The 24,464-nt window shown below is 48.0% G+C and overlaps 1 protein-coding gene across 1 annotated transcript in view; it reads right to left on the bottom strand.

The window, feature by feature from the left end:
- IFNGR2 (interferon gamma receptor 2) overlaps positions 1 to 23,328 on the bottom strand; it is a 34,734-nt gene extending 11,406 nt beyond the window's left edge. The window contains exons 1-3 of the mRNA XM_054468718.2: positions 23,069 to 23,328; positions 11,612 to 11,744; positions 4,933 to 5,138 (exon numbers count right to left, since the gene is read on the bottom strand). Of these exons, the coding sequence (XP_054324693.1) occupies positions 4,933 to 5,138; positions 11,612 to 11,744; positions 23,069 to 23,135 (406 nt within the window). The 5' untranslated portion in view covers positions 23,136 to 23,328. The remainder of the gene's footprint in view (positions 1 to 4,932; positions 5,139 to 11,611; positions 11,745 to 23,068) is intronic.
- Between the last annotated feature and the right edge of the window lie 1,136 nt (positions 23,329 to 24,464).

The raw sequence follows: 24,464 nt of genomic DNA, 5'->3' as shown, positions 1-24,464 counted from the left end.
CTCAGGTGATCCGCCTGCCTTGGGCTCCCAAAGTGCTGGGATTACAGGCGTGAGCCACCACGCCCATACTATATTTAAACACAATAACTGAGAAGTGTTGCCATGTAAGTCTATTTGTTCAGGCCTTTCACATTAATTCACAGGTCAGGCTAGGACTGTGACTCATGATGTGCTATCAATGAGGGGTTATCAAGCATTTATTAAGTAAGCATGCACACTGTATAATTCACTAGAGAAACTCAGATCAAAGTACAGGTTGGGTCCTCAAAGTTCTAAGAGACCAATGTCTGCACATTTTACACAAGGAGACAATCCTGTCACTGTGTGTTCACAACAGCGGGGCTGGATTCTCTCCCCTGGGCACTCCAGGTTGGTGAGGGTTAGGTGTATGATCTGGCCAAGCTTCTCTCTGTGCAAAAGAACTGCTGAGTTTGTAGTTGTGCCCCCTCATTTGTTCTGGTGGAGGTGGTAAGTCCAGACAACTCCCAGTGGCAGAAGTGGGGTCAGGCCTGGCCCACCACCAGCCACAGTGATGTTCGTGGATTGACTGCTAGTGACAAAATGCTCTTCCACTCAGCCTGCCCAGGGACGCCAGCACACACTTTCTCCAGCTTCCCTTGTCCCAGCTAAGTGAGCAGAGCGTGCAGAAGCGTGTTGCAGAAGCGTGTTGCAGAAGCACCTGCAGGGCCTGGCTGTAGGACACATTCTTTGGGCATCTCCATTAGCACGTGGGAGTGTGGACACCAGCCACAGCTGGCCACTGCACGGCTGAAAGCACAGGGCTCAGACCTGCCCTTCTGAAGAGAGTCCCGGTCTGGAATCTGACATGAACCCAGTAAACCTCATCTAGAGGGGAGAACAATCTGCCTCCTCTCACAGCACTGGAGGAAGGCTGGATCCAGGGAACACTGGACGACAATGTGTGGAGCCTCCAGGTAAATGGCCTTTCCACGAAGCCTCTCACGATCAGTGTCACTGCCAAATAAGGGTATCCCGGGCTGGGCATGGTGACTCATACCTGTAATCCCAGCACTTTGGGAGGCTGAGGTGGGCGGATCACTTGAGGTCAGGAGTTCAAGACCAGCCTGGCCAACATGGGGAAATGCCGTTTCTACTAAAAATACAAAAATTAGCTGGGCATGGTGGTGCATGCCGGTAATCCCAGCTACTCAGGAGGCTGAGGCAGGAGAATCGCTTGAACCTGAGAGGCGGAGGTTGCAGTGAGCCGAGATCGGGCCACTGCACTCCAGCCTGGGTGACAGGAATGAAACTCCATCTCACAAAAACAAAACCAAAATTAACTGGGGTGTGGTGGCCCATGCCAGTAATCCTAGCTACTGGGGAGGCTGAGGCACGAGAATCACTTAAACCTGGAGACGGAGGCTGCAGTGAGCTGAGATCACTCCACTGCACTCCAGCCTGGGCAGAGTGAGGCTGTCTCAAAAAACAAAACAAAACAAAACAAAAAACCAAATAAGGTTATCCCCATTTCTTGGATGAGGAAACGGAAGACAGGAAGTGACACTACTTGCCCAAAGTAACACAGCCAATAAATCGCAGAGTTGGGATATGAACCCAGGAGGGGGTGATGCTAAAGCCCGCCCCCTCCAACCACCATCTCACTCCTCCACTTGGTAAACCACCTTCATATCCATTACTGATTCTAATGCCACCAGCAGAGGTGAAAGTGGCAGGTGTGACGTGAGACCACCACTGTGTCAAGCTTTTCAAGCACGAGGGCAGAGAACAGCAACCCAGCCAGTAACTAACAGAAACATGGGTGTTTGACTCCGGCCGGGAGTGGCAGCTGGCTGGCGCCGGACCCACTTTCACGATACATCCTGCTTCTGGTACCTTCTCTTGATCCCTGGGCAGTGGTGGTAAGTATCATTCCTTTTTTTTTTTTTTTTTTTAAATGACAGAGCCTCGCTCTGTCACCCAGGCTGGAGTGCAATGGTGTGATCTTGGCTCACTGCAACCTCCACCTCCCAGGTTCAAGAGATTCTCCTGCCTCAGTCTTCCAAGTAGCTGGGATTACAGTCGTGTGCCATCATACCCTGCTAACTTTTGTATTTTTAGTAGAGATGGGGTTTCACCATGTTGGCCAGACTGGTCTCGAACTCCTGACCACAGATGATCTGCGTGCCTCAGCTTCCCAAAGTGCTGGGATTGCAGGGGTGAGCCACTGCGCCCAGCCATCATTACTTCTTTGCATACTCCTAATTCCCACTTATTTGACACTTTATAGCTCAAATGGAGGGTGGTTTGGCACCCAAGGACAAATGGCTTGTCCACAGCAGATGAGGAGCCAGCAGGACTGCCCTGTCTTCTCTGTTTCTGTCCCTCACAGCACCTAGCACAAACCACTGATTTAAAACAAAACAAAACAAAACAAAAAAAATAGAGATGGGATCTTGCTATGTTCCCCAGGCTCATCTTGAACTCCTGAGCTCAAGCGATCCTCCCACCTCAGCCTCCCAATGGGCTAAGATTACAGGCATGACCCTCTCTAAAAAACTTTTTATTGGCTGGGCACAGTGGCTCTCACGCCTGTAATCCCAGCACTTTGGGAGGCTGAGATGGGTGGATCACGAGGTCAGGAGTTAGAGGCCAGCCTGGACAACATAGTGAAATCCCATCTCTACTAAAAATACAAAAAATTAGACAGGCATGGTGGCGTGCGCCTGTAGTCCCAGCTACTTGGGAGGCTGAGGAGGGAGAATCACTTGAACCCGGGAGGCAGAGCTTGCAGTGAGCCGAGATTGCGCCACTGCACTCCAGCCTGGGCGACAGTGCAAGACTCCATCTCAAAACAAAAACAAAAACAAAAAACAACAACAAACTTTTTATTACAGAAAATTTCAAACACATAGAAAGTGGAGAGAAGATCGGCCGGGCGTGGTGGCTCACGCCTGTAATCCCAGCACTTTGGGAGGCCGAGGCGGGCAGATCATGAGGTCAGGAGATCAAGACCATCCTGGCTAACATGGTGAAACCCCGTCTCTACTAAAAATACAAAATTAGCCGGGTGTGGTGGCGGGCGCCTGTAGTCCCAGCTACTTGGGAGGCTGAGGCAGGAGAATGGTGTGAACCCGGGAGGCGGAGCTTGCGGTGAGCCAAGATTGCGCCACTGCACTCTAGCCTGGGCAACAGAGACAGACTCCGTCTTAAAAAAAAAAAAAAAAATGTAGAGAGAAGATCATTAACAAACACTCATGTACTCATTACCCAACTGAATCAACTGTCAACTTATGGCCAATTTTGTTTCTTCTATGCCTGGAAGCTTTGTCCTTGTCCCTCCTGTTCTTTGGATTATTTTGCTTTTTTTTTTTTTTTTTTGAGATGGAGTTTCACTCTTGTTGCCCAGGCTGGAGTGCAATGGTGCAGTCTCAGCTCACCACAACCTCTGCCTCCCTAGTTCAAGTGATTCTCCTGCCTCAGCCTCCCAAGTAGCTGGGATTACAGGCGCCTGCCACCACGCCCGGCTAATTCTTTGTATGTTTAGTAGAGATGGGGCCTCACCATGTTGGCCAGGCTGGTCTCAAACTCCAGATCTCAGGTGATCCACCTGCCACTTTGGCCTCCCAAACTGCTGGGATTACAGGTGTGAGCCACCGTGCCCAGCCTATTTGATTTCTTTGAACAAATCTCAGCCATCACATCATTTCATCTGCAAATATGTTAATATGTACCTCTGAAATATAGGAACACTTTATTTTTATTTTTTATTTTTTTTTTGAGACAGGGTCTTGCTCTGTCGCCCAGGCTGGAGTGCAGTGATGTGATCTTGGCTCACTGCAACCTCCGCCTCCCGGGTTCAAGCGATTCTCCTGCCTCAGCCTCCCGAGTAGCTGGGATTACAGGTATGCACCACCACATCCAGCTAATTTTTGTATTTTTAGTAGAGATGGGGTTTCACCATGTTGGCCAGGCTGGTCTCGAACTCCTGACCTCAAGTGATCTGCCTGCCTCGGCCTCCCAAAGTGCTGGGATTACAGGCGTGAGCCACTGCGCCCGGCAGGAACTCTTTTTATTCCCCCAATTTTTTATTGTGGTAAAATACACATAACATAAACTTTAACATCTTAACCAGACCACCTCCCCCTTTAAAAATCATAACCAAAACACCATTATAACACTGAAAATAAGTCAACAATAAAGTTGTTCATTATATATCAAATATCTAGATGGTGATCACATTTCCTCAATTGTCTTCTACATTAATTTGTCTAAATCAAGATCCACGTAAGTTTCATGCGCTGTGTGTGCATAAACCAGACACGGAAGAAACATCTGGCATGGCTGACTATGTGACAAATGAATTACTGGAGGAACAAATGTAGGAACTGGAATCTGAGGGTTCTTCTGTCTCCTTCCAATATCTGGGGACACATTTGTTCACTCAGTCATTCAACAAATATTTACTGAATACCTACTACATGCTAGGCACCATTCAAGGTGCCTATTCTGCAACATAAACGAAGTTGCACCAGAAGAAGTGAGGGTGATCAGAGAGATATGCTAGCATCCCTTCTAGCATGAGGTTGGCAAACTTTTTCAGTAAAGAGCCGCAGTAAATTTAGACTTTGCAGGCTCAACAGTTGCTATTGCAACTACTCTACCATTTTAGTGTGAAAGCAGCCATAGACACAATAAAAGATGGATGTAACTGTGTGTTCCAATAAAACTTTATTTACAAAAACAAGTGGTGGGCCAGATTTGGCCTGCAGGCTGTAGTTGGCCAACCCCTGGTTTAGCAAATCACACTCCCTTAGCATCAGCCTCCAAGGTCAGAGTGTGGGTTTGACCGTCCTACCCATTTGTCTGCTGGTCATTTAGGGTGAGATGCAGGACAGAGCTGTGTGGAGTCGATACTGCAAGTGAAGAAAACCTGGAAAGTGTAAAGGAAGTTCTACACCCAAGTTCTCTTACCATTCCGATAGTGTTGAAACCAAGGCATTGTCACCCAGGCAGAATGGAGTGCTCCCAGCTCAGCTCGAAGGCGTAGAGTGACATTGAAATCCATTGGGAAGCCTGCTGAGGAAGTGGCGGCAGTGAAGTCACACTCTGTTGTTGTGATCTGTGTACAATTCACCCCTATGGACATGATGTCGGCCATGAACCATTTACTGTCGGTGCTGGGAAGGAAAAAAGGATTTCAATTCACAGAATTCTCTCTGTTTCATGTGTAATAGTTTCCCCAGAGCTTTTGTTCAAAACACAGGTTTATTGAGATACAATTTATATATACCATATGGTTCCTCCCCCCCCCCTTTTTTTGAGATGAAGTTTTGCTCTGTCACCCAGGCTGGAGTGCAGTAGCGCAATCTCGGCTCACAGCAACCTCCACCTCCTGGGTTCAAGTGATTCTTGTGCCTCAGCCTCCCAAGTAGCTGGAACTACAGGTGTGAACCACCACACCCAGCTAATTTTTGTATTTTTAGTAGAGCCAGGGTGTCACCATGTTGGCCAGGCAGGTCTCGAACTCCTGACCTCCAGTGATCCACCTGTCTTGGCCTCCCAATGTGCTGGGATTACAGGCATGCACCATCATGCCTGGTTAATTTTTATATTTTTAGTAGAAACGGGGTTTTACCATGTTGATCAGGCTGGTCTCAAACTCCTGGCCTCATGTGATCTGCCCACCTCGGCCTCCCAAAGTGCTGAAATTACAAGCTTGAGCCACTGTGCTCAGCTGCTAATGTTATTTTTATTTTTAATTTCTTTGTAGAGCTGGGGTCTCTCCTTGTTGCCCAGGCTGGTCTTGAACTCCTAGACTCAAGTAATCCTCTTGCCTTGGCCTCCCAAAGTGCTGGGATTACAGGCGTGATCCCCTGTGCCCAGCTGTGGTTTTTAATTGGGTTGTCTTTTAATTGTTGAATTGTAAGAGTTCGTTATCTATTCTGGATACAAGTCCCTTGTCAGATATATGATTTGCAAATATTTTCTCCCATTCCATCCCATAACTGATTTTAATACTTCAAACTCACTCTCTGTAGCCTATGTTTTGGGAATGGAACTGTGTTAATACAAACTCCACTCCTGCTTCCTGCTGGTGCGGAGTTTCTTTCCAGCCATAGCTGCCCATTTAAAGAGGATTTGTCTCACCCATATGAAAACCTTGCCAAATACATGGTCACACATCCTTGTGAATGACAGTGGCTTTCCCAGAGTCCCAATGCCACACTCCCACGTGGGACTCTAGTCCCCAGCTCTGACCTCTTTGCCTTAGGTGACAGACTTCAGAAAGGCCAAGACGGTGGCTGCTGGGAGCCTGAGTAGGGGCAGTGGACAGTGTCCCCCACAACAGCAACTATGGCCCAGAAAGCAAAGCCATGGGAGACAGGAGACGAGACTGGAGACCCCTCTGTATCCCCACGGCCACCGGCTTTCACATACCACACATGCTTCTAACTGTACCTCCGACCCTCTCCAAGATGCATCTTCCGTTTAAGTTGCAAGGGACAAGATGAAAGCCACTTCAAGATGCGTGGCCAGGGCTTCCATGAAGACACCCGCCATAGATACCTACTACCCAGCCCCAGGGTGACAGACCCTGATGGGGAGAGGGATCGCAAACCACGAGCCTCCCCTCTCAGGTCGGGGGTGAGGGGTGTGCTCTGGAAGAGGTGAGTGATTTCTTTTTCAAGGTAGACAAATACCTAAAGACCCTCTAACCGCCCCGCTCCTCCTCCTCCAAGAGCAACATGCACGGCTCTTCTTCAAATGCAGTGCGGGGCCTGCTCCCCAACACCCCTGCCACTGCCGGGGCTCAGCCTGTCCCTGGGACTCAAGAGCTATGCCCAGCCTTTGTGAGGTCACTCACAAAAACGTTAAGTAAGTCCATCCCCTTTGACCCAGCAACCTCTCTTCTAGAAGTGTAAGAAAATAACCAGATATGATTCATGTACGATGATATGACTTAGGCAGGCACAAGCTGCCAACTGTCTACACCCATGAGTGGGGAAAAGTTAAATACAGCACATGTGATATGTCACATAATGAAACATACAATGTCCACACAGAAATAATTACATGAAGAAATGCTCACATTTAACTACATCAAATTAAAATAAAAAAAGGAAATAGACCCCAGAAGTGTGACCCCAGTCTGGTTTGGTTTACACACACACAGACACACACACACACACATTTTCAAACAAGAGAACGAATTTAGAAAAAAAGTCTAAAATGAGAATAATGGCCGGGTGCAGTGGCTCACACCTGTAATCCCAGCACTTTGGGAGGCTGAGGCGGGCAGATCACTTCAGGTCAGGAGTTCAAAACCAGCCTAGCTAACATGATGAAACCACATCTCTACTAAAAATACAAAAAAATTAGCCAGGCATGGTGGCGGGCGCCTGTAATCCCAGCTACTTGGAAGGCTGAGGCAGGAGAATCACTTGAACCCAGGCAGCGGAGGTTTCAGTGAGCTGAGATCATGCTACTGCAGTCCAGCCTGGGCAACAGAGTAAGACTCTGTCTCAAATAAATAAATAAATAAGATAAAAGTAAAATAAAATAATGAGAATAGTGATTATTCTTAGAGTATAGAACAACAGGTTATTTTTTCTACTTTTCTAGATTGTCCAGATTTTCTATAAAGAACATGGATTGCTATTAAAATCAGAAGAAAATGAAAAACAAATGTTTGAGAAGACAGGGCTGGGCAGGTCTGAGAGAGGGGCTGGCAGTAGACCAGGAGGTGTGATCTGGAAGGGGCCTTGCTGCCCGACTGTCTGCATTTTCAAGAAAAACTGGAATCAGGATTGGGTTTTTTTTTCCTGTTATTTATTATTATTTTTTTCTAAGTGAAAAGTCCGGATTTCTTAATGTTGGCAACAAATTGAAGAAAAAAAAATTAAACACTGGGAGCCAAATAGCCTGCAGCCACTGTCTGCTACCCATGATTTAGACTTGAAATTCTCCCATCAAGTGCTCCATGTAATTTTGGTCTTGCTACTCTGACTGTCAAAAAACAAAGGCATCTTCATTTTTAATCATAGCAATGCTTTATTGTAGAGAAACAGGGTGGAAATTTAAGTCTCACAAGCCTCAAAACTAATAAAAAGTCCCAAACACATGTTTATATCTAAAACAAAGTATCTAAAAACAAATGCAAAGGCCCTCTTCCATTATCAAATCTACAAACTGAAAAAGAAAATCATCCTCAATTTCACCTTTATCTAACAGGAACATTCACATGTACCCTAACCTATGTTTCTTTTACTAAAACCAACCTCTAGGCCGGGCGTGGTGGCTTACACCTATAATTCCAGCACTTTGGGCGGCTAGGTGGGCGGATCACCTGAGGTCAGGAATTCAAGACCAGCCTGGCCAACATGGTGAAAAGCTGTCTCTACTAAAAATATAAAAATCAGCCGGGCGTAGTGGCGGGTGCCTGTAATCCCAGCTACTCAGGAGTCTGAGGCAGGAGAATCGCTTGAACCCGGGAGGTGGAGGTTGCAGTGAGCCGGAGGTTGCAGTGAGCTGAAAGTTGCAGTCAGCTGAGATCACGCCACTGCACTCCAGCCTGGATGACAGAGCGAGACTCTGTCTCAAAATAAATGAATAAATAAATAAAAATAAAAAATAAAACCAACCTTTATCCCTGAGAAAATATCTACAAAATGCTTTTTGAAAAGAAGACAGAGTGAAACAGGTTAGTTTATCATATGAAACTCTATCAAAGGTTTTTTTTTTTTTTTAAATGCAGTAACGTTTTATCCTATTTTTAGAAGCATCTCCTCTGAAAACCAGTAAATGTACTTCCTTGTTCAAGGCTGAGGAGCCCATAAATCAGCTGTCAAGGCTAAGTCAATACATCAGCTGTGACTCTCACAACAAGCTTCTTGTTTAGCTCTAGGGTATAATGTTTGCTGAATGCTGAGGGTAGGGCCAACTTCATGACATGTGACCTGTGCGCTCACATCAAGCCCGTTCTTAGAAAGGCACTTCATTTGATGCTCTGCGGTTGCCATCTTGAAATTCTTTACTTTTTAAATAAAGAGTCTCACATTTTCATTTTGCACTGGGTCTTGCAAATTGTGTAGCCTGTTCTGGTGGATTGCTCCATTAATTACAGGTGACTTAATGTTCGTAATTTAGAACTACTGGAGGAACAGATCAATGTGATTTAGAGATAACTCTCAAACCTCAGTTTAGCACCTGTTTCTATTAAGCAACTACTGTTACAACGGACATTTAAAAACGAATAAGAAAGGCCGGTGTGATGGCTCATGCCTGTAATCCCAGCACTTTGGGAGGTTGAGGTGGGTGGATCACTTGAGCCCAGGAGTTCGAGGCCAGCCTGGGCAACATGGCAAAACCCCATCTCTTCAAAAAATTAAAAATTAGCTGGGTACAGTGGTGTGCGCCCACAGTCCCAGCTACTCGGGAGGCTGAAGTGGGAGGATCTCTTGAGCCCAGGAAGTTGAGGCTGCATTGAGCCATGATCATGCCACTGCACTCCAGCCTGGGGGACAGAGTGAGATCTTGTCTCAAAAAAAAAAAAAAAAAGAATAAGAAATTATCTGAACCGGGTGGGGTGGTGCACACTTGTAATCCCAGCTACACAGAAGGCTGAGGTATAAGAATTGCTTGAACCTGGGAGGTGGAGGTCGAGTGAGCCAAGATCGTGCCACTGCATTCCAGCCTGGGCGACAGAGACTTTGTCTCAGAAAAAAAAAAAAAAAAAAAAGAAAAACAAGTTACCTGGAAACCTACTCCTCTAACAACTCAATTGCCTGTCATTTTTCCACATTACTTTTCTATTCTTTTCTTTTCTTTTTTTTTTTTTTTTTTTTTGAGATGGAGTCTCGCTCTGTCACCCAGCCTGGAGTGCAGTGGCACGATCTCGGCTCACTGCAAGCTCTGCCTCCAGGGTTCACGCCATTCTCCTGCCTCAGCCTCCCAAGTAGCTGGGACTACAAGCGCCCGCCACCACACCCAGCTAATTTTTTGTATTTTTAGTAGAGACAGGGTTTCACCATGTTAGCCAGGATGGTCTTGATCTCCTCACCTCGTGATCCACCCATCTCGGCCTCCCAAAGTGCTGGGATTACAGGCGTGAGCCACCATGCCTGGCCTACTTTTCTATTCTTTTACAGGTGTGAGCCACCGTGATCAGCCCCTTTCTATTCTTGACAATAAATACATACCACTTGCAACTTTTCAGTATAAAAGTGAATAAAACATTTTTTTAAGTAACAAAAATAAGAAATAAAAAATACAAATACATGCCAAAGTTGACAGAGTTGCAATTTCTACCAGATGACATCTAATTATCCTTTCTAGTGGCTGTCTGTGGTTTAGTGTTCAAGGGTAAGTTAGCAGCCTACAATTTGTCACTTTCCTACTGACGGATATGAATATACACTTACATGTATCTCTTCATGATTATAGTTTTTGTCTCTCTCTCTTTTTTTGATACGGAGTTGAATTATCTGTGTAGGATAAAACTACTATGAAGGCTGGGCACGGTGGCTCACGCCTACAATCCCAGCACTTTGGGAGGCCCAGACAGGCAGATCACTTGAGGTTGAGGCCAGGAATTTGAGACCAGCCTGGCCAACATGGCAAAACCCCATCTCTACTAAAAATATACCTATTAGCCAGCCGTGGTAGTTCCTGCCTGTAGTCCCAGCTACTCAGGAGGCTTAAGAATCACTTGAACCCGGGAGGTGGAAGTTGCAGTGAGCTGAGATCATGCCATTGCCCTCCAGCCTGGGCGATAGAGGGAAACTCTGTTTCAAAACAACAAACAGACACACACACGCACGTGCACACACACACACACACACACACAGGAAAACTACTATGGACATTTCCATGACTTCAAATGTCTGGTAGAATTCCTCTTTGAAAGGGCTATGCTAATTGATTCTGCAAACAGCATCAGGTGAACACATGTGAACCAATCCCATCTCACAAGGACTGGACATCATCATGTCTTTACATTTGGTTTACCAAATAGTACAAAATGACTTAGCCAATAACTTCACCTTACTCTTCAATTAACCTACTTAACAATGTAAACAAAAAATAACAAAGGATGTGGACTTTGCCCTCTTTCTATATGTATTTATATTGCAAATCAAGTGATGGCCAATTCTGCAAAAGCTTGAAGAGGCAAGAGACAGATGAAAGAGCCAGGATAATATGCAAAATGGAAAACCAGTTGAGAAACTCAGAATTCATTGTAATTAACCAAACAAATTTCTGATCAGGCCATATTTGGTCTATAAGGTTGAATCAATCTGATTTTTAAGCCCGAAGATGAAGACTAAAAGCTGCCTCCTGCTCTTCCATGGCGGAAGCCTATTTTTACAACCTTCCTCCCGAAACCAGCGAAAGAATAAACTTTCCACCAAAGCAAGAACCCACGTGGTTAGACAGCGGAGTCCTGACCGCCAGTGTAGTTTAAGCCTTCAGATGAGCGGGAGGCTGTGAAACCTCTGTCCACAGAGATTTTACGAGCTCCAAGAACGACGTGTTTCCCACGGGTTTGATAACAAACCCTGCACAGAGGCAGGAATTAGTATGTGGCCCTAGGGTTCTGCACGATGCCCCCACAGCTCCCAGCAAGGATCCAACAGAATTACCGGCTTACTATTTAAACTGCACTTGGTAGACAACAGGCCTCGTGCTATTGCTCAGGGCCACTGGCTCCCAACTCAGGACCTGCTCTGCGTTGTACAGGCGAATCTTCGGGTGCTGAGGAGCGGGCAGCTGGGAAAGAGGGTCTTGAGGGGGACAGAGAAAAAGAAGAGGGGGGGAAGGGAGGAGAGAGAGGGAAATAATTACAAAAATGTTTCAATGCACATTACCTAAGTCATCATACAACTCAGTTTTTGTCAAAGTGCAGAAATGGCATTACCAGGTCTCCCTGGGCATGGCCCCACACCCCCAACTTTTGGCTACAAAGATGGCCCTACTGGTACAGGCAGCACAAAAAGAAAAGAGGCGCCTGGGGCAGCCTTTCCACCTGCAGGTCCCAGTTGTTATGAACAGGTCCTGGGCCCTGGAGTCTGGCCGGACTGGGGTCCCAGTTCTACCATTAGTAAATGCATTAGGCTCGGGGCAGGTCACTTCACCTGTCTGAGCATGAGTTTTCTTTTTCAGGAATAAGGGGTCAATAATGATACACCCACAGGGCTGTGGCAAAGATTAAAGTGGTGATCATGTGACACGCGTTAGGTTCAGATTTAGTACCAAGGAAGTGTCTGGTAAATGTCCACAAATATGTGCACACACGCACACACTACATACGCACAAACACACAAACACCCTAAATCAGGTACACAAAGCCCAAGCTGCCGGGGAGGGCAAGGAGCGCCGACTTCTGGGCACCATCAGAGTTGTGTCTTTCAAGGACCCCCAGCATCACAATCACTGGGGTGCTGGTTAAAATGCAGGTCCCGAGGCCCCCAGGAAATCTGCATTTTAAACAAGCTTTCCAGCTGCTTCTCACACACATTAAAGTTAGAGGACGATACGGCCCGAGCTCAGTGGCTCACACCTATAATCCCAGCACTGTGGGAGGCCAAGGAAGGCAGATCACTTGAGGTCAGGAGTTTGAGACCAGTGTGGCCAACATGGCGAAACTCTGTCTCTACTAAAAATATAAAAGTTAGCCAGGTGCGGTGGTGAGCGCCTGTAATCCCAGTTACTCGGGAGGCTGAGGCAGGAGAATCGCTTGAACCCAGGAGGCAGAGGTTGCAGGGAGCTGAGATCGCACCATTGCACTTCAGCCTGGGCGACAGAGAGAGACTCTGTCTCAAAAAAAGAAAAAAAAAAAAAAGGTTAGAGGGCAATAAACAGAGAAAGAATATACTCCCCTGGAAACAACACCAATATCAGAATCCCTCTCTTTGGGGTGACCTGGAAGAAACAACCACAACTTCTCCCTTCCCCAACCAGGTACTTCACAGGGAACCTTTGGGGGACCTGGAAGAAACAGCCACAACTCCTCCCTTCCCCAAGCAGATACTTCACAGGGAGCCTTTTGTCTTAGAAAGAAAACATAATCAAGATAAGGCTTTTGACCAAAAAGATTAATAAGAAATGCCCAGAAGGTGGAAGAAAGGTTTGAAAAACATGCTGTTCCAAAATTCAAAGCAGGAAATTCAAGCCACATATTTTCGGTAAATGTGCCCAACCTCAAAGAGATCAGCTGACAGCCTGACCACTGGCTCTTCTTCTGAAAGATGAATTGCCAAGTCTGCGGCCATTTGTTTAGTTATAGGATACCCCTCCCCTCCACACCTATGAGCTCTGGGTGACCTTCATCCAACCAGCTAACAACACTTCTGACACACAGCAGGCCTCATGACATCCTGGGCCGAAGGCAGACAGGTAAAGCTGCGTGGCGAGAGGCAGGCCCACCAGGTGTGCTGTGGCTGCTACGACCTAGCAATGCCCAAAGCCAGCTGGGGACTGGATGCTTCCAGAGGGGGGTGGTGGCAGGTCAACGCTCCCTCACAGTCACACAGACAGGCCTGCATGACAGTCACACAGACAGATCTGAATAGCACCCGAACTATGCAGAGAAATTTCCACAACGCTGCCTTCACATTAAGCTAATAATTAACCCCAGGGAAACTGACGCCCAGACATCAAAGCCAGAAATGAAACACAGATCCTACACAGGCTTCTTCCAAACCTGGAGCAAGTCAAGGTAACAGAGGCAGCTGTTTGAATAGATTTATTGGAGAGTCTAAGGCAGCTCTCCGGACCAAACTGTAAATGAGATAAGATAGAAATAAACACTCCTGGCCGGGCACAGTGGCTCATGCCTGAAATCCCAGCACTTTGGGACGCTGAGGTGGCGGATCACCTGAGGTCAGGAGTTCGAGGCCAGCCTGGCCAACACGGTGAAACCCTGTCTCTACTAAAAATAGAAAAATTAGCCAGGCATGGTGGCACACACCTGTAGTCCCAGCGACTTGGGAGGCTGAGGCAGGAGAATCGCTTGAACCCGGGAAGCGGAGGTTGCAGCAAGCCAAGATTGCGCCACTGCGCTCCAGCCTGGGCGACAGAGCGGCACTCCGTCTCAAAAATAAATAAATAAACACTCTGGTACCACAGTCCTCATTAAATAGAATTTAGGAGACAGGCCTTGAAGGTACTGGGGACCTCACAGCTTGATTAGACTTAGAAAGTACTTTTTTGGCCTCTGACTTTCTAGTTGAAACAAAATTAGTTACTCATAGACTTAGCGCAATACCGCACATAGGCACATAACCCAAACCTATGTAAGCACTAAGAAAATCAAACACTTTGAGTTGGTCTGGTGGGATTATCTCCGACCTTCCTGTTACAGCAATAAATTCTCTTTCTTCCTAGTTTGTCTGCTTCTTGTTATTGGGCCATGAGAAAACGCAGCTGGACCCAGCTCTTTCTGGGAACAGGGTGAGTGCCTGCTTAGGGTTGGGCATTCAAAGAATCTGACAACTCCTTTTATTTCCTTTATTAGGTTCTTCTTATCACTGTAACACATTATCACTAACCTAGTGACTCCACACAACCCAGATTTAGCTGGGCGTGCTGGCGTGCACCTGTAGTCCCAGCTGCTCAAGGGGCTGAGGCGGGAGGATCACTGGAGCCCAGGAGTTCCAGGCTGTAGTGCATGCGCTATGATCATGCCTGTGAATAATCATTGCACTCTAGCCTGGCCAACATAGCGAGACCCCCCCATCTCTAAAAATAAATAAATAAATAAAAATCCCATCTAAATTTATTTTCTTATAGTTCCGCTGGTCAGAAGTTTAAAGTCAGTCTCACTAACTAAAGTCAAGTTATCAGCAGGGCTGGGGTCCTTCTTGAACCTCCAGGGAGAATCCATTTCCTTGCCTTTCTCAGCTTCTAGAGGCCAGTCCCATTCTTTGGCTCAGGGCACCTTCCTCCAGCAAGGTTGGCCGCACCCTTCTTGTCTCTCTGGTACTGAATCTTCTGCCTCTGCTCCATCTTTTGGGGACCCTGTGATAGTATAAGGCTACCTGGCCCAACAATGCAAGACAATCTCCCCACATCAGGACTCTTAACTTACTCACATCTGCAAAGTCCCTTTTGTATGTCAGGCAGCACATTCTCAGGTTCACAGACTCTGAGGATGAGGACGTGGACATCTTTGGGGACCATTATTCTGCCCTCCACAAGCCTGTTCACTATCTCCCATCTCTGGGGAGGAACCAACAGGAATAGTCTCTTCTTCCTGAACTCCCTTTCCAGGCATCTCTAGTTCCCCAATCTAAGCATTCAGTTGAGAAAGGAAGCACCAAAGGGCTCCGGGGTGGGGGGCGAGGGGACAAGGAAGGGCTTCCACCCCAAGCGACACGTGGAACAGCAAAAGGGCATCACTGTATAAAGTCGGGGTTCCCACGCCAGCCTTCCAATTCCTTCATTTTCCGTTTCACTGAGGTGTAAGAGATGGCCCAAGTAACATTGTTCAGCCTTATATCCGAGTTTCCTATCATCCCCTATCTTTTCACATTTATAGAATAAAATCAGTCTCAGAACTGCAGACGCCACAGGGAAGTGCCAAGGATTGCACATCTGTGATAAGACTGTCCTTTTTGCAGGTCAGGGGGCCTGTCCTTGGGCAGCCCAGCCTCTGTGTTCCAGGCCACATGGCCCCTGATGGGAAACACCAGGGCTGGAAGGCTGGGGAGAAGGAGCCGTGAGATGCAGGTTTCATTAGGTTACACCTAGCTGCTCTCGTCTTACCATGAATAGCTGCTGAATCATTGCACCATTCTTGGTATGTCTCCAAAGTTAGCTGTGCTGAGCATAAATTTTAGATTATGAGTTATGAATTTTAAAAACACAACATGTAAAAAGTTATTCTAATTGGATGGGTGTGGTTGCTCACGCCTGTAATCCTGGCACTTTGGGAGGCTGAGGTGGGCGGATCACCTGAGTTCGGGAGTTTGAGACCAGCCTGGCCAACATGGCGAAACCCCGTCTCTACTAAAAATACAACAATTAGCCAGGCATAGTGGTGCACACCTGCAATTCCAGCTACTTGGGAGGCTGAAGCACAAGAATCATTTGAACCCGGCAGGTGGAGGTTGCAATGAGCTGAGATCACGCCACTGCACTCCAGCTTGGGCGATAGAGCGAGACTCTGCCTCAAAAAAAAAAAAAAATTTTTGTAGGCTAGCTGCATGGCTCATGCCTGTAATCTCAGCACTTTGGGAGGCTGAGGTGGGTGGATCATGAGGTCAGGAGTTCAAGACCAGCCTGGCCAAGATGGTGAAACCCCATCTTTACTAAAAATATAAAAATTAGCCAGGCATGGTGGTGGGTATCTATAATCCAAGCTACTCAGGAGGCTGCAGCAGAGAATTTACTTGAACCCGGGAGGTGGAGGCTGCAGTGAGCCAAGATTGCACCACTGCACTCCAGCTTGGGTGACAGAGAGAGACTCTGTCTCAAAAAAAAAAAAAAAAAATTACTGTAATTAAGACAATGAACTTGCTGAACCTTCTTGCCTCTTGAGAAACCTCCTGTATAATACATCTGTAATATATCTGTAACTGCTTTTAATAAACTTCAACTTCCCCAAAGGCAAGGAACTTACTGGTATGTTCTCCCATAAAATGGACCCTGCTACCAACGAAAAAAATGAAGCTTATTGAACTGGACTAATGCTTTAATGGTCGAACCCCAAGTCTTACAATACATTAGAGAACAATTGTTCTTATTCCTGAGAGGGAATTCTTTAAAGAAGGAAATACACATGCTTATAGAGGGCATTTTGGCTCAACTGTCAAAATTTCATTTTCAAAACTTCAGCTTCGGAAACCAAGGGACATGTGTGAGAGCAAGAGGAAAAAATAATGACACATTTTCACATATAAGCATGACCTGAGCACTCTCCCTAGGGAGAATCTCAAATGCCATACCTAATTCAGAAATCAACCATTTAATCAAACTTCTGTAACCATCTGAGTGCATACTGTCTAGTTCTTTACAGAAAAACTTTGCCAATTCTTGGCATAGAGGGTAGAGTTCAGACTTGAGTAAACTGAAAATCCTTCAAGATCTTATCCCAGACCAATCACCACCACTCCCTGAAATACCATAAACTCTATCCTATTTTATTTTGGACCTACATAATTTTGCATATTTCTTCTTTTTTTTCTTTTGAGACATAGTCTCACTCTGTCCCCCAGGCTGGAGTGCAGTGTCGCAGTGGTGCGATCTTGGCTCACTGCAACCTCCACCTCCCAGGTTCAAGCGATTCCCATGCCTCAGCCTCCCGAGTAGCTGGGATTACAGGCACCTGCCACCATGCCCAGCTAATTTTTTGTTTTTAGTAGAGACGAGGTTTCACCATATTAGCCAGGATGGTCTCGATCTCCTGACCTCGTGATCTGCCTGCCTTGGCCTCCCAAAGTGCTGGGATTACAGGCGTGAGCCACTGAGCCCAGCCTCTTCTTCCTCTTCCCCCCGCCTTTTTTTTTTTTTTTTTTTAAGACAGAGTCTTGTTCTGTCACCCAAGCTAGAGTGTAGTGGCACTATCTAGGCTCACTGTAACTTCCACCTCCTGGGTTCAAGCGATTCTCCTGACTCAGCCTCCCGAGTAGCTGGGATTACAGGCGCCCGCCACCGTGCCCAGCTAATTTTTGTATTTTTAGTAGAGACAGGGTTTCACCATCTTGGCCAGGCTGGTCTCGAACTCCTGACCTCGTGATCCACCTGCCTTGGCCTCCCAAAGTGCTGGGATTACAGGTGTGAGCCACCACGCCTGGCCTTTTCTTTTCTTTAATCTGAAACTCCATGCTTCAAAACCCAGCTCAGTTTGTTCTTCCTCTATTGGACTTTCTTCAACTCTTCCTGGCAAGTAGTGTCCTATAACATTTCAAAATATTTCTATTCTAGCACTTTGAAAAATCATGGCATATAGTGTATGTGTATCTATTATAGTACATATGGTAATACAGACATTCTGACAATGTCTCTAAGTAGACTATTCTCTATATTCATTGTCTTAATCATTTTTATACGCTCAGGGCCAAACACTAGGACCATTTAACAACCAGTGAAGAGGTGAATGAACAAACTCTGCCTTCCTGACCCATCCCAACACCTTTGATCTATCTATCCCAGATCTAGGCATTTCAGACTTTATGCATATTAAGGAATAGGAGGGGCTGGGTGCGGTGGCTCATGCCTGTAATCCCAGTACTTTGGGAGGTTGAGGGAGGCGGATCACTTGAGGTCAGGAGTTCGAGACCAGCCTGACCAACGTGGTGAAACCCCGTCTCTACTAAAAATACAAAAATTAGCCGGGTGTGGTGGTGCACAACTGTAATCACAGTTACTTGGGAGGCTGAGGTAGGAGAATCACTTGAACCCAGGAGGCGGAGGTTGCAGTGAGTCGAGACCGTGACATTGCACTCCAGCCTGGGCAACAAGAGCAAAACTCTGTATCAAACAAACAAACAAAAAGACTAGGAGGATATCCTGGATCTTAACAGCATAGTTTGATTAACACATATCACACACAGATAATAAAATAAAATATAATTAACATTAATCATTTAATCTTGATAATTAAAGACTGACCCTTTAGGATCTTTCTGTGGGGGGGGGACATTATGATGAAAATCAATTAGGTGAACATCATTGATCCCACCTCCATCACCTTGCAGATGAGAAGTAAAAAAGCATTTTCTGATTCCTCAGCCATAACCAGGAAATTGTTCTCTTCAAGAAATACTAGGCCAGGCATGGTAGCTCATGCCTGTAATCCCAACACTTTGGGAGGCTGAGGCCGGGGGGGGGAGGGGGAGGGGGGATCACTTGAGGTCAGGAGTTCGAGACCAGCCTAGCCAACATGGTGAAACCCCGTCCCTACTAAAAATATAAAAATTAGCAAAGCATGGTGGTAGGTGCCTATAGTCCCAGCTACTTGGGAGGCTGAGGCAGGAGAATTGCTTGAACCTGGGAGGCAGAGGTTGCAGTGAGCCGAGATCGCGCCACCGCATTCCCACCTGGGCGACAGGGCGAGACTCCGTCTCAAAAACAACAACAACAACAACAACAACAATTGGACATCAAGTTATTGACCTAGATTATTTGGCTCTTCCTATCAAGAAAGGTTTGACTTTCTAGGAAGTAAAATAGAGATATAACCTAGTTCGAAAGAATGGCTGAGAAAATTAAGAGAGGTAATGTATATAAAGCACTTGGCATCTCGTCTGACCAATAAATGTTACTATCATGATCGTTTATAAAGGTGGCAAAAGCATTCCAGCTATATGATATTTATTTTCACTTGCTGAGATTAGGAACACTCAGGAGCTTACCCAGTGGACATTCATATGCAATGGTTTTTAAGTTGCTGGGGACTTACTTTCTCGGTGGTCTCTAAGCATATGAGAAGCTTTGGCTGTTCAAGTCAGCAAATGATAAAAAATTATGTGGCACAGTACATATCCAATCCCCTGAAAAAGTCAGCAGCAGCTGCTACAATTACAAATAGAAGCCTTAATTCCTCAACACTCAGGTAACTAACTGAACAGTCAGTTGATTTACTACACTTGTGCTGTCGGTTACCTTTTTCTATCTAGAGCAAACGGCCACTACTTAACAGGGCATTGTTACAAATTGCCACAGGTCCCATATTTTATATATTCTACCGTTATACAACTCTAAGGGATAGACACTATGTCTCCCTTTAAAAAATCTGTTTCCGGAGCCAGGCTGGGTGGTTCACATCTATAATCCTAGCACTTTGGGAGGCTGAGGCGGGTGGATCTCTTGACCCCAGGAGTTCAAAACCAGCCTGGGAAACATGGTGAAACCTCATCTCTACAAAAAAATACAAAAATTAGCTGGGTATGATGGCGTGCACGTGTAGTCCCAGCTACTCAGAAGGCTGAGGTGGGAGGATGGCTTGAGCCGGAGAGGCTGAGGCTGCAGTGAGCTGTGATCATGCTACTGCACTGCAGCCTGGGCGATGGAGAGAGATACTATCTATTAAAAAAAAAAAAAAAAAAAGTTTCCAACACTTTTTTTTTTCTCTGACCATAAAAGCAATTTCAAAATTACACTGGTAAGTTATGGGAAAGTGTGAAAACCTTTCTACCACCCATTTGCCATATAATCATTGTGAATATTTTCACTTTGTGTTTTGACTAAAAGAGTGTTTCTTTTGAAGATATCCATTAGGTTTGTTTTTAAGCTGTTTAATATGAAAATGTTCAAATAGTTGCAAAATAGAGATTAGTTTAAAGCACTACTACTTTTCTTTTTTTTTTTTTTCTTTTTTTGAGACAGAGTCTCGCTCTGTCGCTCAGGCTGGAGTACAGTTGCCTGATTTCGGCTCACTGCAACCTCCCCTCCCAGGTTCAAGAGATTCTCCTGCCTCAGCCTTCCAAGTAGCTGGGATTACAGGCGCCAACCACCATGCCCGGGTAATTTTCGTAGTTTTAGTAAAGAAGAGGTTTTTAACATGTTGGCTACGCTGGTCTCTGGAACTTCTGACCTCAGGTGATCTGCTCACCTCTGCCTCCCAAAGTGATGGGATTACAGGCATGAGCCACCGTGCCCAGCTGCTACTACTTTTCAAAGGATGGATGGAGCCAGTTTTTTATTTGTTTGTTTTTGTTTTTTTGAGATAGAGTCTTGCTCTTGTTGCCCAGGCTGGAGTGCAGTGGCGTGATCTCAGCTTACTGCACCTCTGCCTCCTGAATTTAAGTGATTCTACTGCCTCAGCCTCCCGAGTAGCTGGGACACAGGTGTGTACCACCACGCCCCGCTAATTTTTGTATTTTTGGTAGAGACGGGGTTTCATCATGTTGACCAGCCTGGTCTTGAACTCCTGACTTCAGGTGATCCACCCACCTCAGCCTCCCAAAGTGCTGGGATTACAAGCGTGAGCCACCAAGCCCGGCCTCACTTTTTTTTATTTTTTTATTTTGCAACGTATCACACAGACCAAAACTTTTGTAGAATACAATGAAAGTTAATCATTAGCAAGATGGACAGGCACCTGGATGTTGTGGCAATGTCAGACTATAAAGTTTCTAAATACATTTTTCAACCTCTGGACTCATCACAGGTAAGTCACAAACGTCCACAGATCACCGCTAGTCACTCCTCTCTGGCATGAAGTCACTCGCCTGCTCATCCCACACTAGGACAATCATCAACTCTCATTAGGAGGAGGCCTAGGGAGGAGGCATATACAGATTGCTCAAGACTTGCCGAGTGGAAGTGGAGTCAGGATTTGAACCCATCTGTCTGACTCCCATGGAAAAGCAGTTAATAATTTCCTCAAGTGCAAGGAACCCCAGATCAAGGAGATACGGAACTTACGGGCCTTTGCAAGGAATGCTGGTAGAAAAAATAAACCCACAACACAAGGTTATAGCTTCGAACGGGAAGAATCTTCTAAGTTCTCGAGACTGCCTAAGGGCTGTCCAACCTATGATATCACTCTCTCTGCGGGAAAGAACCCAGCAAAACAAACGCAGACACATACACAAGAATGTTCTAGCCACACATTTGTCATTAAGGTCTTTTCCCCTTTTTCTTTTTTTTTTCTGAGACAGAGTCTCGCTCTGTCACCCAGGCGGGAGTGCAGTGGTGAGATCTCGGCTCAATGCAACCTCCGCCTCTCAGGTTCAAATGATTCTCCTGCCTCGGCCTCCTGAGTAGCTGGAATTACAGGCGGGCGCCACCAGGCCCAGCTATGTATTTTTAGCAGAGACGGGGGTTTCACCATGTTGATCAAGCTGGTCTCGAACGCCTGACCTCATGATCCTGCCTCAGCCTCCCAAAGTGCTGGGATTACAGGCGTGAGCCACCAAGCCTGGCCTTCTTTTGGTTTTTATGTTTGGCTCATAAGTGTGGTCAGTTGGTGTCAGAGGTTAAGGAGGCCGCCAGGTAAGAAGCTCTCTGGGTAGGGACAGAACCGGTTTTAAAAGCCTGGCTCGGCTGGGCACGGTGCCTCAAGCCTGTAATCCCAGCGCTTTCAGAGGCCGAGGCGGGTGGATTGCTGGAGCCCAGGAGTACAAGAACAGCCTGGGCAACATAGTGAGACCTCCTCTCTACAAAAAACACAAAAATTGGCCAGGCGTGGCCAATAATCCCACCTTCTTGGGAGGCTGAGGTGGGAGGATCGCTTGAGCACGGGAGGCGGAGGCTGCAGTAGCTGAGATGCTGCCCACTGCACTCCAGCCTGGGCGACAGAGCGACACCCTGCCTCAAACAACAATAAAATAAATAAATAAATAAATGCCTGGCTCAGTTGACACTCTTCCTCTTCCGCCCCAACACTGAAGGGACCCGGGCAGTTCTGAGCCCTGCCTGAATGCTACTGCTCCATCTCTATGACCGCGGGAACTGTCTGGATTTCACACCCAGTGTCAAACATGCCCTCGGCCAAAGTCGGAATTGAGTCTGGGTCACCCGTCCAAGACGCTGGTCCCTGCTCCACCGCTGCTTCTACAAAGGGACTGAGTCTAGCTTCCAGCCAGGCCTTCGGGAGGCATTCCAGGCGGGGACCAAGCGCAGTCTCACCAGGCTGCAGAACCCGTGGCCAGCAGAGGCGGCCCCTGCCCGAGCCCTGGATTCAATTTGCTGTTGTTCATTCCGAGAAAATCGGAGACAGGGGCTACGCTGGCTTTCCCGGCGCGGGCGCGCGGGTGGGGGAGGTGGCGCAGCCGAGGTTACCGGCTTCACGGAGGGGCACCGAGTGTCCTCTCCCGGAGAGGGGTGTCCCGGCGGCCAGGACGCCAGGAGGGGTGCCCCCAGTCTTCCTGCTCCTGCCCAGCTCCTGTCTGGAACTCCTGGCCGCCCACCCCAGCCCCGCTGCGGGCTCCCCGCGGGCCCCTCTAGCCCTGGGCACCCCGCAGACCCCCACCCGGGGCACCCGCAGGTTCCCACCCGATCTGAGCACTCTGCATATCCCACCCACCAAGAGCACCCCACAGATTCCCACCCCCTCTGAACACCCGGCAGATTCCCCCCACCCCACGATCCGGGAGTCTCCCAGCCCCCACACGCTGCGGCTGCGCCCGCGTCCCGCCGCGGAGGCCCAGGCCCGGCTCACCTGGCGGGGCCGCGGCGGCGAAGACTCCGAGCAGCAGCAGCGGCGACCACAGCAGCGTCGGTCGCATGGCCCCGGGCGCTCGGCGGCGGCTCAGTTCGCGGCCGGGGCCCCACTCGGGGTCCGCGGAACCGCTCACGTCGCCGCCCGAACCGCCATGGCGAGCGCAGGGCGCGCAGGGCCCGCCTCTTCCCGAGCGGCGGCGGGGCGTCCCGGCGGAGGGGATTCGGCTCGGCCGCCAGCGCCCAGCCCGTCCTGCCCCAGCCCCCGCCCCCGCCCCGCCCCCGAGGCCACCGCCCCCGAGGCCACCGCCCCCGCGCGGGACTTTCCCGCTCGGGGAACCGCGGCCCGGGGGGCCTCTGCGGCGGCAGCGCGGGGACCCCACACAGCCGGCCTCCCAGAGCGCGGAGCCTCCCGGAACGTCCTGGAGACTGGAGCCCCGCGGGACGCCCACCTTCGGGGGCCGCGATCCTTCCGGAAGGGCCCCCCCGAGACCCCGGCCCAGGCCCCCGGGCGTTCCCTGGAGCCCGCACACCTCCTGACCCCCCCTCACTCTCCTCTCGGGTGCTTGATCGCACAATTCGAGGATTCGCCCCTTTAGTCGAAATGTTTGCTTTAATAGCCCCCAAAGTACATATTAAGCTTTCAACTCCCCCCCGCCCTCCTCCCCTTTTTCTTTGAGACGAAGTCACCAGGCTGGAGTGCAGTGGGGTGATCTCGGCTCACTGCAACCTCCGCCTCCTGTCAACCCCCTTTTGAAAAGGGTTTTAAGGGGAAGGAGTTAGAAAGGGCCCAGTGAAGGAGGAGGTGGGGCTCTGGGGGTGGGGGGAATGGGCTCCGAGCAGGGGGAGGGAGAGACAGAAACTTCCAGCATTTCTAAATGGCGTGGGGTTTGCCCTGGAGCCGGCGGCGGTGCACGAGTAGGAAGTCCTTTAGCAGCTGGGCAGCCGCAGGCCCGCTCCCCAGCCCGAGTCTGCACCATGTCCAGTTTGACGCCTGTTGGGAGAGGGTTTTAAATCTGCCCTGTTCTTCCAAGATGCGTCATAAAGCTAGCGCAGCAAAGGAGGGACGCGGTGCAGGGAGACCAAGAATTTAAAAACAGGTCGTCCCGGGAGCCCACTGGACACGTTAGCAAAAATGGGTTTTGCAACATAGAGCTTTTCTTTTGCTCTTCCCACATTCTTGCATTTCCTCTTTGTAGAACTATTTTGAAATTGGCCACGCTCGTGAAAATATGTGATGAAATACCTAGCAGACAATTGAATTATGCATTGGATATTTCCAGATATAGAGATGTATTTATATGTCACATGAAAAAAGCGGGCGATAACTTGGAATCACTTCAAAAAGTGCACTGATGCCAGGCGCGGTGGCTCACGCCTGTAATCCCAGCACTTTA

The sequence above is a fragment of the Pongo pygmaeus genome, chromosome 22 (genome assembly GCF_028885625.2).
Source record: "Pongo pygmaeus isolate AG05252 chromosome 22, NHGRI_mPonPyg2-v2.0_pri, whole genome shotgun sequence".
Taxonomy (NCBI): Eukaryota; Metazoa; Chordata; class Mammalia; order Primates; family Hominidae; genus Pongo; species Pongo pygmaeus.
Note: the sequence above shows the minus strand (reverse complement) of the source record. Positions and strands in the feature narration are given on the sequence as shown.